The 12,098-nt window shown below is 38.0% G+C and overlaps 1 protein-coding gene and 1 long non-coding RNA gene across 19 annotated transcripts in view; one reads left to right on the top strand and one right to left on the bottom strand.

Annotated features, from left to right (window-relative positions):
• LOC131202838 (uncharacterized) overlaps positions 1-11,308 on the top strand; it is a 93,730-nt gene extending 82,422 nt beyond the window's left edge. The window contains exons 3-4 of one of the 2 annotated variants that reach the window (XR_009156232.1): positions 7,988-8,044; positions 8,515-11,308. This is a non-coding gene — a long non-coding RNA (uncharacterized LOC131202838). The remainder of the gene's footprint in view (positions 1-7,987; positions 8,045-8,514) is intronic. The other variant, XR_009156233.1, reaches the window with a different exon arrangement.
• Positions 1-12,098, bottom strand: part of SORBS2 (sorbin and SH3 domain containing 2) — a 209,193-nt gene that overhangs the window by 72,331 nt on the left and 124,764 nt on the right. For 12 of the 17 annotated variants that reach the window (XM_058192271.1, XM_058192258.1, XM_058192261.1 and 9 more), the window contains exons 9-11: positions 11,320-11,826; positions 7,569-7,713; positions 3,517-3,707 (exon numbers count right to left, since the gene is read on the bottom strand). In XM_058192271.1, coding sequence (XP_058048254.1) covers positions 3,517-3,707; positions 7,569-7,713; positions 11,320-11,826 — 843 coding nt within the window. Of the gene's footprint in view, positions 1-2,789; positions 3,452-3,516; positions 3,708-7,568; positions 7,714-11,319; positions 11,827-12,098 lie in introns of those variants that run through there. The other 5 variants (XM_058192276.1, XM_058192273.1, XM_058192274.1 and 2 more) reach the window with 3 other exon arrangements.

Below are 12,098 nucleotides of genomic sequence, written 5' to 3'. Positions count from 1 at the left end.
ACAAAAATAGACTTTTTCCTAGCAATCCAGCACAGAACCCCAAGCACGGCCACCGGGAAAAGCCCCAAGGGCCCTGGTCAAGAATCCACATTGATTTTGCTGGCCCTTTTCACGGCCAAACATTCCTAATAGTTGTGGATGCATTTTCAAAATGGTTGGAGGTCATACTCATGAAATCCACTACGGCCGAAGCAGTAATCGCAACCCTGCGCCACCTATTCGCAACTCACGGATTGCCGGACACTCTGGTGTCCGACAATGGGCCTCAATTCACGGCAGCCCAGTTTGAAGAATACCTGGCAGAGGAAGGCATCCGACATGCCCTCTCTGCGCCTTTCCACCCTGCGTCGAATGGCCTTGCAGAGCGTTCCGTCCGGAGCGCTAAGGAGGCATTGTCCAGGCTAAAGCCAGGTGACTGGCAAACAAAAATAGACTTTTTCCTAGCAATCCAGCACAGAACCCCAAGCACGGCCACCGGGAAAAGCCCCAAGGGCCCTGGTCAAGAATCCACATTGATTTTGCCGGCCCTTTTCACGGCCAAACATTCCTAATAGTTGTGGATGCATTTTCAAAATGGTTGGAGGTCATACTCATGAAATCCACTACGGCCGAAGCAGTAATCGCAACCCTGCGCCACCTATTCGCAACTCACGGATTGCCGGACACTCTGGTGTCCGACAATGGGCCTCAATTCACGGCAGCCCAGTTTGAAGAATACCTGGCAGAGGAAGGCATCCGACATGCCCTCTCTGCGCCTTTCCACCCTGCGTCGAATGGCCTTGCAGAGCGTTCCGTCCGGAGCGCTAAGGAGGCATTGTCCAGGCTAAAGCCAGGTGACTGGCAAACAAAAATAGACTTTTTCCTAGCAATCCAGCACAGAACCCCAAGCACGGCCACCGGGAAAAGCCCCAAGGGCCCTGGTCAAGAATCCACATTGATTTTGCTGGCCCTTTCACGCCAAACATTCCTAATAGTTGTGGATGCATTTTCAAAATGGTTGGAGGTCATACTCATGAAATCCACTACGGCCGAAGCAGTAATCGCAACCCTGCGCCACCTATTCGCAACTCACGGATTGCCGGACACTCTGGTGTCCGACAATGGGCCTCAATTCACGGCAGCCCAGTTTGAAGAATACCTGGCAGAGGAAGGCATCCGACATGCCCTCTCTGCGCCTTTCCACCCTGCGCCGAATGGCCTTGCAGAGCGTTCCGTCCGGAGCGCTAAGGAGGCATTGTCCAGGCTAAAGCCAGGTGACTGGCAAACAAAAATAGACTTTTTCCTAGCAATCCAGCACAGAACCCCAAGCACGGCCACCGGGAAAAGCCCCAAGGGCCCTGGTCAAGAATCCACATTGATTTTGCTGGCCCTTTCACGCCAAACATTCCTAATAGTTGTGGATGCATTTTCAAAATGCTAACCAAAATGAGATATTATTACAAATGTTAGTCACTACCCTGGTCTCCAGCCTCGTTACTTCCCGAACTTAACAATTTCAGTGACAGATACCAATATCCTAAGGATCCTCAGATATAATTTTCTTTTATACCAAACCTGGAATCTGAGAATCTTGGAATGAATGAAGAAAGGCTACAGGTAACTCCTGGTTAGCTGGAAGGCATAGTCATTGCGGCAACTAGCAAAAACAACTTCTATGTCAATTAAAGGCCACTTTCAAAGTTACTTTTAAAATAGCAAAAAGCACTTTGTTATTCTATGAGTCATCGAGGCAGACTATAAGAATGATAAAAAGTATATTAATTTCCCAGCAAAAGAGAGTATTTATCATAACTGAGCTTGAATAGAATACTGCATCATATTTAATGAAAGGGTCACACAGAACATTTGATTTTATAATAATACTCTTCTATTTTCTTCTATTTTTGAGTGCAATGGAACAACTCCCAGATTTGTTTAGATTGCAGCAGTTATCTATTAGCGTAGCTATTTACTTATACATTTTATCAATCTACCTTTCTTCTACCAAGCTGCACTTGGAAATGGATATATTTCTCTAAAATAGATTTTTTAAATGATAAATACATTAAACTTTGTTTAAGTTAGGTGACATAATTGCAAATAAATATAAGTATCTACTGCAACTGAAACACTACTGGTACTGCATATTCATTTTATCTGCATCTTAAGGTAAATTTGTGTGTATTCCATTTTTAAAACAATTTTGTAAATAGATCAAACTTGTACATGGAATATAATTCTTTAGAGTTCTCACCCGCAGTTGTTCTCAGATATTAAAAAATCTACTTCTAAACACACTTTCCCAAGAATAAGGTCTCATAAATCTAGAAGAGTGACTTCCGAACAAACTTATATAGAATTGAAGAGAACATCATGAAACATCTATCCAATGGGCACAATGTTTTTCAAAATGCTAACCAAAATGAGATATTATTACAAATGTTAGTCAATCAAGAGAATTTGATTTGAAAGATTTTAATATATAGCTAGCTATGTGCCAAGTCCATTAGATATGAACTGGAAGAATTTAATTCGAATGTCAATATAATTAGCCATTCTATATAATCAAGCTGTACTTCCAAAAATCATCATGATTGCCTATATATCGTTAAAGAAATCATACTTAAGGGAAGGAAGGATTTAATTCCCACCATTTTTCGTTTTTAAAACATATCTCTCCTTACCTGATCAAAACTTCTCCATCAATCCCCCCCCTCTTTTTGCCCGCCCCCAACTTAATCTCCACTGAAGTCATTGGCAGGCAAGCTACTCCCACTGCTTCTGTAGCGCAGCGTTGCTCAAAGAGTCACCTGAAATCTGAAAGGCTTTGCTGCTTTCATTCCTGCTCCTCCTTGTTCTTTTATCCCTTTCGTTGAGAAGATTGGCAAACTGTTCTTTCTACCAGTTGCAGCAGCTACTGCTGCCGCTTGTCCCAGACGAAAAGGGTTGCTGGAGCAGCAGTGTGGAAAAAATGCTTCAGCCTAACTGAAAACAAAACACTTCACTGTGGCATCCTAAAAGCACTCAAGCACTAACTAGTGGCAAGCGTTCAACATTGACCTGAAAATGTACTTTCCTCTTTGCTTCATTCCATGTCAGCAAAGGAGAGAGCCCAGTTCCGTTCCGTGCTTCCCAGCACTACAGCTAAGTCAGAGACTGTTTAGTAGAAGGGTGTTTACATTCTTTCATTCATTTTATTCCTGTTCACTCATAAACGCAAGGGGTGACAGGATAGGTAAGAGCATCTTGATAAAAGTGGCAGAAAATGCCAAACTTTGAACAAGTTGAACAAGTTTTAAAAGAGGTTGAAAAAATGGAGCAAACAATTTTTTTTTCTAACAATGGTGTAGTGGAAATGGCAAATAAATTAAAACAGGGCTTTTCTGGTATACCTGTCTCTTTCCCCATAGTGACTCTGATTGTGTATATTTTACTTCATGTTATATAAAGCCAGGAAGAATGTGAAAAAGCCATCGTCAACAAGACATTCATTGTATGAAGTGCACACACACAAAAACACACACGCACATTTCCTACCGTTCTAATTGCCGTTGGAATTCCTGATTCATCAACTGGCCCAATTCCTGCATAATGTGGTGCTTTAATGACTGTGACTTTCTTTTCTTCCTCTGAAGTCCTACAGATCGGTATGGTGGTGGTGGTCGTGCTGCTGCTGCTGTCACCGCCACCAACAGAGTGTGCATGCTGTGAGTACATCTCTGTGGATTCTACAAAGATAACATAAGGCTGTACAACTGTAGAACTGCCCTGCTTTGCCTGCATTTTCGAAAATGCATTTTCACAAGGCAAACAGACACATATAGATGATCTTCTCTGTACTACTAGATGGAAAGCAGCACGAGAACACAGCAGATCTTAGCTCTCCAGGTCTTTTGCTTCAGATGCTGGAAGGCTTCTACAAATCAGAGCAGATGATTTGGGCTGCGAATGTCAGGATGACCACCAGGTAGCAACAAAGAGATAATCTTGTGAGACTATCTTGTGGCCATCCAGATTTTTGCAGCCTGAAACTGGTAACCTTAAATTCACAACACCACTGGTTTATTTCATCACAAAACACAATTGGCTGAGTTCTAATCCATAAATCACTGTTTACAAATCATAATGGTTAGACCCAGCATAAATTCTGGACAGATAGAAGTGTGAATAGTAGGAAAGGGAAGACATTTTATAATTATAAAGTCCTAATAATGAAATTTTACTTTGAACAGAAATTTCAACAGGCAGAGCAGTTGCTATTAAGGGTTGTTGCAAATAGTTTACATTTATATATTTACTTAATTAATATCATATTATTGAAATTACACATCTCCCTCACAGGGGGACTCTTGGCAAGTAAAAATTTATTAAATCCCTCCCTCTGTTTCTCTCTCGCTAATTTTTTAAAATACAAAATTAAATCTGAGTTAAATCACATATTCCCACAAAAAAATTTCAAAATCGCGAAATAGATTTCATCAAAAGCAAAATATCAACATTCTCGTTTTACAGATGACTAAGACTAAGACCAATCAGCACAGAAACAGCCATGGCAGTCTATTATTAATGTTCAGATTTAATTGTACTAGTCTTATTCAATTTTTGAAAGCTGAGTTATCTTGTTGATCTAAGGCAGCATCACTCATAGTTCTAAAGAAAACCCAACCTATTTATCTGATTTGAAGAATGTAATGTTTAATTAATGTTTATAGTTGAACTATTAAATTAATAGTAAACTAATAGTAAAACTAATATATGACATCAGATCTTCTGTTGATTAAAATTTGCAATCTATAAATAAGATAGCTAGGAGCATATATGGTAAGGCAGTTTAGGTTTAGCATGGATAAAATATCTAGATATCTGGGCTTTTCTCCAAATATGCATATTACTAAATTTAGAGAGAGAGGAAAAAAGGAATGTGTTTCTACAGCCCCAAAATAGCAAAAACTGTCTGCTTTCATCATAAGAGCTTAAGGCATAACCAGACATAACATCAAGTGTATAAATTCAATTAATCTATAGGCTTTTAAAAATGTAAATATAATCTGCAGAGAGACAGAAAAGGCATTTTCGGTAGCTGAGGGGATAATTTAATCCTTCACTTTATCATAACAGAAGCAAACAACAACAACAATTCAGAAACCCTGTTCATAACAGGAAGGTTATTTAGAAACCTTTCATTACATCTGTACTGTATTTTGACATATATCTCTAACTATATATACTCAAATGTTTCTTGCCATATTTAAAGCTCTAAATTATAATGCATAAAAGGGTGGAGTAGACTGAAAATACAAAAACAAAATCAAAAGGCATGAGGACCTCAAATCTAACTTTGTGAAGGTTCAGTGAGGTACAGTAGAATATGGATTTAGAGGATAAAAGCTGACAGTTGAGTGGAAGACAACATGGACTGCAGCAGGTGGCGCAGAAAGAGGTGGAAAAAAAATATTCTCTTTGGCCATGTTCTCATTTGTGCACTCACAACACAAGCATGCCTTCCTCACTTTTAAAAAAAAATCAAAATATTTTCTCCCTTCTCTGACTCACATTGAAGGACAGAATCAAGGTATATAAATCAGGTAAATTTTGTCACCAATTGCTTTGGAAAGAAGAGAGGTGAATGACAATGACTGGGAACAATGGCAGTAAGAAAGATTAGAATTGCTAGATGTTATGCTTGTTTGGTTTTCTGCTGACTTAGGAATGAGGAGGGAACATTTTAATTTCGCAGTGGTAAATGACCTGAAGTATGAGTAAACTGGACTGTTTTTAAATGTTCCCAGGAATGAAGGAACATTAACAGTTTATGAACAAACCTGATTTTTTTGGTGAAAGTTGTACTGGCAACACCTAATAGTTTGCATACTTCCCAAATAATAATAATAAAAAAGGATTTTAAAAAGAGGAAAACATCATAATTATGGCAGAGTTTGGGGATAGGGTATCAATGGAGCAATCAATGGAGGGAATATTAAAAGAAACTCTGTGGGACAGGATTCAATAGAATGAAATTGCTAGAAATGCAAACGTGCATAGTTCACATTACAATATTTTGTGGCATGGACTAAGTAGCTTTACTTAAACAATCTACAATATGCTGCACTTGATTTAAATTAAGCTTTATGAAGAAATATTTAATCCAACTGAAATAATTTCAACAATTAAAAAACAACTATTGGACAACAGTTGTCATAAATTCATAAAGGATACATGGACCTATAATCTTAATTTACACTGTGGTGGCATGGATACAGTATGATATATTTAAAAGTTTCACACAAGCAGTATGCTTCCACTCTCACTGACCAAATTTACATATTCTTAATTCCAAATGATCTAGATAGACTTTCTTTCCAGGGATTTTTGTAGAAAATATTCTCTTTGGCCATGTTCTCATTTGTGCACTCACAACACAAGCATGCCTTCCTCACTTTTAAAAAAAAATCAAAATATTTTCTCCCTTCTCTGACTCACATTGAAGGACAGAATCAAGGTATATAAATCAGGTAAATTTTGTCACCAATTGCTTTGGAAAGAAGAGAGGTGAATGACAATGACTGGGAACAATGGCAGTAAGAAAGATTAGAATTGCTAGATGTTATGCTTGTTTGGTTTTCTGCTGACTTAGGAATGAGGAGGGAACATTTTAATTTCGCAGTGGTAAATGACCTGAAGTATGAGTAAACTGGACTGTTTTTAAATGTTCCCAGGAATGAAGGAACATTAACAGTTTATGAACAAACCTGATTTTTTTGGTGAAAGTTGTACTGGCAACACCTAATAGTTTGCATACTTCCCAAATAATAATAATAAAAAAGGATTTTAAAAAGAGGAAAACATCATAATTATGGCAGAGTTTGGGGATAGGGTATCAATGGAGCAATCAATGGAGGAATATTAAAAGAAACTCTGTGGGACAGGATTCAATAGAATGAAATTGCTAGAAATGCAAACGTGCATAGTTCACATTACAATATTTTGTGGCATGGACTAAGTAGCTTTACTTAAACAATCTACAATATGCTGCACTTGATTTAAATTAAGCTTTATGAAGAAATATTTAATCCAACTGAAATAATTTCAACAATTAAAAAACAACTATTGGACAACAGTTGTCATAAATTCATAAAGGATACATGGACCTATAATCTTAATTTACACTGTGGTGGCATGGATACAGTATGATATATTTAAAAGTTTCACACAAGCAGTATGCTTCCACTCTCACTGACCAAATTTACATATTCTTAATTCCAAATGATCTAGATAGACTTTCTTTCCAGGGATTTTTGTAGAAAAATATTCTGGCTGCCACAAAAACCTATTGTCAAATTTTCTGTTCAGAAGGACAGTATTCTTAAGTCAATTGGAAGCTAAAAAAAGTGGGGTTTTTCTGCTACCATTATCAGTATGTGCGATGGTAAAATAGCAACAAGAGCTGAAACCTATTTCGAGAAAAGTGAATTATGAAGAACTCTGTGTTGTGGAATTCTGGTATAATTTCAATTTACATTCTTATTAATCAGTGAATAATGCTTATGGATTTAAAGAAAGTGTCATTTTTATTTGCATTCCAAACTCACCCATTGTCCTGCTCTGTTGCAGGAGAGAGGAGCTTGAAGTGAATGAGACTGGTGGAGAGTATGCCAAAGAAGGGGAGAAAGGCCTTTGAAAGTAACTCATTGGGCTGGTTGCCAAGCTAGAATTCCCATTCACTGTTATCTGAGCCTGAGGGGAAAGAAACAAAACAAAAACAAAATCCCAAAATCATATCTAGTCATATGCAATACACCTCTGAAGTCTGAAATCCACCATCAACATAAAAGATGAAGGAGAGAATGGTAAAATTCATAACAGTAGCCAGTTTTCCAGTGCTTAGCTACAATCCATAATCATTCCTAGAATTATGGGGAAATTAGTTTGTTATATGTGGAGGCTTACTTTTAATCAAAAGCTCGTGATAGTTTACATAGGAATTAGATTTCTCTTTGTTTTATCCTAGAGCAAGAATTGTGCAAGAGTCTGGTCTGACAGAAGCCAACTAGTCCATAGTTTCTCAGTAAGTTTCTATGGCTGAGAGCAGACTTGAACCTAGATCTTCTGTTTTAATATAACACCTTAATCACTGCATTACATCAGGTTTCACAAAGGCCTCAGTTAAAGTAGATTTGAACAACTGCTTACAAAATGAAGGGGTTAGTCAAAATTGTTCTCGCCATTCTCCTGAAGATCTAATTTTTGTTTTCCCTATACCTGATTCTTACTATTATTCACTTGGAGTCCTCCAAGCCAAAATACTACGGAAAATAACCAAATTTCTTTCAAGTGACAAAAAACAGTGACTATTGATATCAGTGAACAATATATACCTTTTTATAAGAATTTATACACTGTCTGCTGAATTCTGTCAATATTTATACTATTTTCGTTTGAAAGAGTACCACTCTTTTAGATATGCTTCCATTTATTATGATTACATTGCTGCTAATTTTTAAACATTAATGGGTTGCTATTTTTTTTTTAATCTAGACAAGCTTTGGGCATCAAAATCCTTTTAAAAAACAGGAAGAATTGAAGGAAGATTACTTTGAGTGATATGTCACTTTGCTTTTCTCTATATTTCTATCTCTGTGGATAGAACTGAACTTGTACTATGCTATATGATAAGGAGGAATTACAGCAGGTATACAGGTATTTTAATTTTCCAATGTAAATATATTTCATTGGAAGCAATTGCTTCTGCTCTTAACTATTCTGGTAAATGATGAATGTTGTTCTACAAATACTGGGATAACCTAAAAACTTTTAAGGATCTATATCATGTTATGGTCTTTAGTTAATACTGGTTTAATTTTTGATGGGTCATTTAAAATTTAAACTTCTGTCATTTGTAATAATTTGTTTATTAAGTATAAATCATTGTCAAAAACAGGATGTTGGCCATGACATCTTTCTGTTTTGTGTATTATTATAATAATAAATTTATTTGCCGCATTGCAACATAAATAAACATGTACAGCTTTGGCTGAACCAGCATATTGACTTTCCCACTTTATCCTGCAAAGACTCCTGTTTAGACACTAGTTTATGCCAGCTTTCATCTATAAAATAGAATGCAAGTTATAGGAATAAATGGATCCTTTGCTCAAGTTGTTGTTTTAACCTGGGAACAAATTTTATTTACTTATTTATTGGAGATATGTCTCATCTTTTTCTTAGTTTGATGATAGGATAAATGTGTTTATCACCCGTTGGGATTTTTTGCTTTTATGTAAGGATTTGGGATTTTAGTCTGTTACCATCCTTCATTTTTAAATATATAATAAAAGAACTCACATGCACTGCAGAAATTGAATTTCTAAAATTATACTTTATTTCTCTGTCTTTTTCTCGCTCTCAGACACACACATGTACACACACACAAGCACACATAGAAAGGGCAGTGTTAGGTTAGAGTGGAAATTTGACTTAGAATCAATTTTATGCAGTCAGTGACTACAACTAATAGTTATCTAAATGTGTACATTTGTGTTCTTCAAATATTTTAATTTCCATTGTAGGGGCATATACAGATTTATCACTTTTTTTCTCATTTGTTTGCAACTTGCCTAAAGATTCTCTACATACTACCTAGCATCATGCTTCTATTCTAAACACTATTCCCCTTTAATATGAGGGACTGAAGAGTTATAACCGGTAGATTTATTCAGGATAGCTGAAGCAATTGGAACAAGGGTGTGTTGCGGTGAAAGTCTGACACTGAAATGTAGACAGCAATGAGAAACGTCTCAAGCTCATTCCATGCAAACCCTACCTGGCAAGAGGCCCAATTGATATTCCCACCTCCCACTTCTTGCATCACCTATTGCTCTTTCTAGCCAAAGCCAATTTTCCAAATATTAACACCTTGAAGGAGGAGGCAAGCCAAGCTGGTCATTTTTTTAACTTAAGCTGGCAAGGTAGAAAGTTGGGTGTGGGAGGGAATGAAAAACCAAGATACCGTATATACTCGAATATAAGCCGATCCGAGTATAAGCCGAGGTCCCCAATTTTACCCCAAAAACTGGGGTAAACTGGGGACTCGAGTATAAGCCGAGGGTGGGAAATGAGGCACCTACCGGTTGGGGAAACCCTCCCTCCCTCAGCTGAGAAGGCTGGCGGCTCCCCTGCCCCGCCCTCTCACTGCACCGGCAGGGCTTCCCCGCGCTAATGCAAAAGCCCGCCAAGTTTGTGCCGGTAAAATGTGAAAAAAACAAAAAAAAAACAAAAACTCGAGTATAAGCCGTATATACTCGAGTATAAGCCGAGGGGCTTAAAAAAAAACAACTCGAGTATAAGCCGTATAGACCCGAGTATAAGCCGAGGGGACGTTTTTCAGCACAAAAAACGTGCTGAAAAACTCGGCTTATACTCGAGTATATACGGTACTTTGGTTTTTGGAGTGGGATAAGGAATCCAGAAGATGTGGGATGTGGGAAGAGTTCCACCAATAGAAAACTAAACCCCACAGCTCAAAACCATAATTGCAGCAATTTTCTGAATCAGCTTCCCAGCAGATTAATTTTGGAAGCTAATCAGCTCAGAGTTACAAGACAATAAAGTTATAAACTGAACATGTGCAGGTGTGCAGGTGTGCTTTAAGCTTCCATCACGTTTCTGTTACAGTCAAAACTCAATCTTTGCAAACTACAAATTGGAGTGAGATAGCACACTAGTGACAGAAGGTAAGTTTATGTATTTCTCAGGTACAAAAAAACATTTGAATAGCTTTTGCAACTGTTGACATCAGGACCCTTTAGCATTCCCAGAGCACCCAAGGTGGACAAAACTGTTGTTCCCCCCCCCAAGATGTTTGAAAGATTGAGGGGCCAAATGGGTGCCTTAAACTTTCATCCTTTAGTAATACCGCCAAATAGGAAGGGCAAAACAATGCCTTAATGCCTTTTCACACCTCTCTCAACCTCAACACACAGAAAAAAATCCTGTTGAACACTTCAGTACCATTCAGTCTGGACGGCTTCACCGGCCTTCCCTTTGCAATTTGTCAATCAAGACACAAAGTGCAACCTCCTAGTTCATAATTGACGAGATAAAGAAACAACTGTTTTCTATTTCCTTGATATTGTAAAAATCACCATTTTTGAATATTGGAATTATGTTCCTCCCACCGTATTCCTTATTGCATGGGAAAAGCTCAAAATCTTTATAGAACAAGATACCACCAATGATCAGCATGCCAATTAATTAAATGAGGTGACAGACCAAAACTAGCTTCTTTTCCACCTAGACAGCACTGTTGAACAGAACGGAAAAGAAAAAAGGAAGGATAATTACATGAGAGCTGGCAGCAGTGGAGGTTAAGGTGGTGCCATCAGACGCAGCAGACGTCTGGCTCAAGGTTGGGGAAGGTGTTTCAGAACAGTCAGTAGTATCATAGTTACAGCTCTGTAGCTCATCTAGCATGGCAGCGGAGAACTCGCTCACTGGCTGAGAGGAGAACTCACTCATGGCTGACACAATAGAGTCAGTTTCAGTCTTGTGGAGCAGAGTGTCAGGTACAAGGAAGGGGTATGTATAGGAGAACGGTGAAAGGGCCGGGGTTCTATAAATGTGTGACGGCCAGAAATCATCACATGGTGGTAAAGGAAATGAAGTTGCATGGGTGCCACTGTCAGGTGAGAGAGAGGGCTGGTGAACCGGAACCATGGGAAGAGGAGGAGGAGGAGGAGGTGTTGGTGATGGTGGTGAGGGAGGCAACGGTGCAGCTTCAGCTGACGTTTGTCTGTGTGTCTGGGAAGCATTTACCTCCATCACATTGGCAGTCACTTTCTGGTTTCCAAGCTGAATTTTGAAAACAAAACAAAACAATCAAACATAAGAAAGCATATTACTAAAATTGATTTTTAAAAGTGTTTTCCTTTAGTTGTGTTCAAGAGTATACAAAAAGAAAAAACACACACACACTGTGTGTGTCTTTTTCCAAACTTTGAAAATAAAAATCAGATAGAAAAGAAAATAAAGTTTATTTTAGAAGGAAAACATACTAAGTGAATTTGTCAAGCAGTAATAGAAGCAATGCCAGAAACTATAGTGTACTGAATAAACATTTATAT

Source organism: Ahaetulla prasina, chromosome 8 (genome assembly GCF_028640845.1).
Source record: "Ahaetulla prasina isolate Xishuangbanna chromosome 8, ASM2864084v1, whole genome shotgun sequence".
NCBI classification, from domain to species: domain Eukaryota; kingdom Metazoa; phylum Chordata; class Lepidosauria; order Squamata; family Colubridae; genus Ahaetulla; species Ahaetulla prasina.
This window is presented reverse-complemented; position numbering and strand designations above follow the sequence as displayed.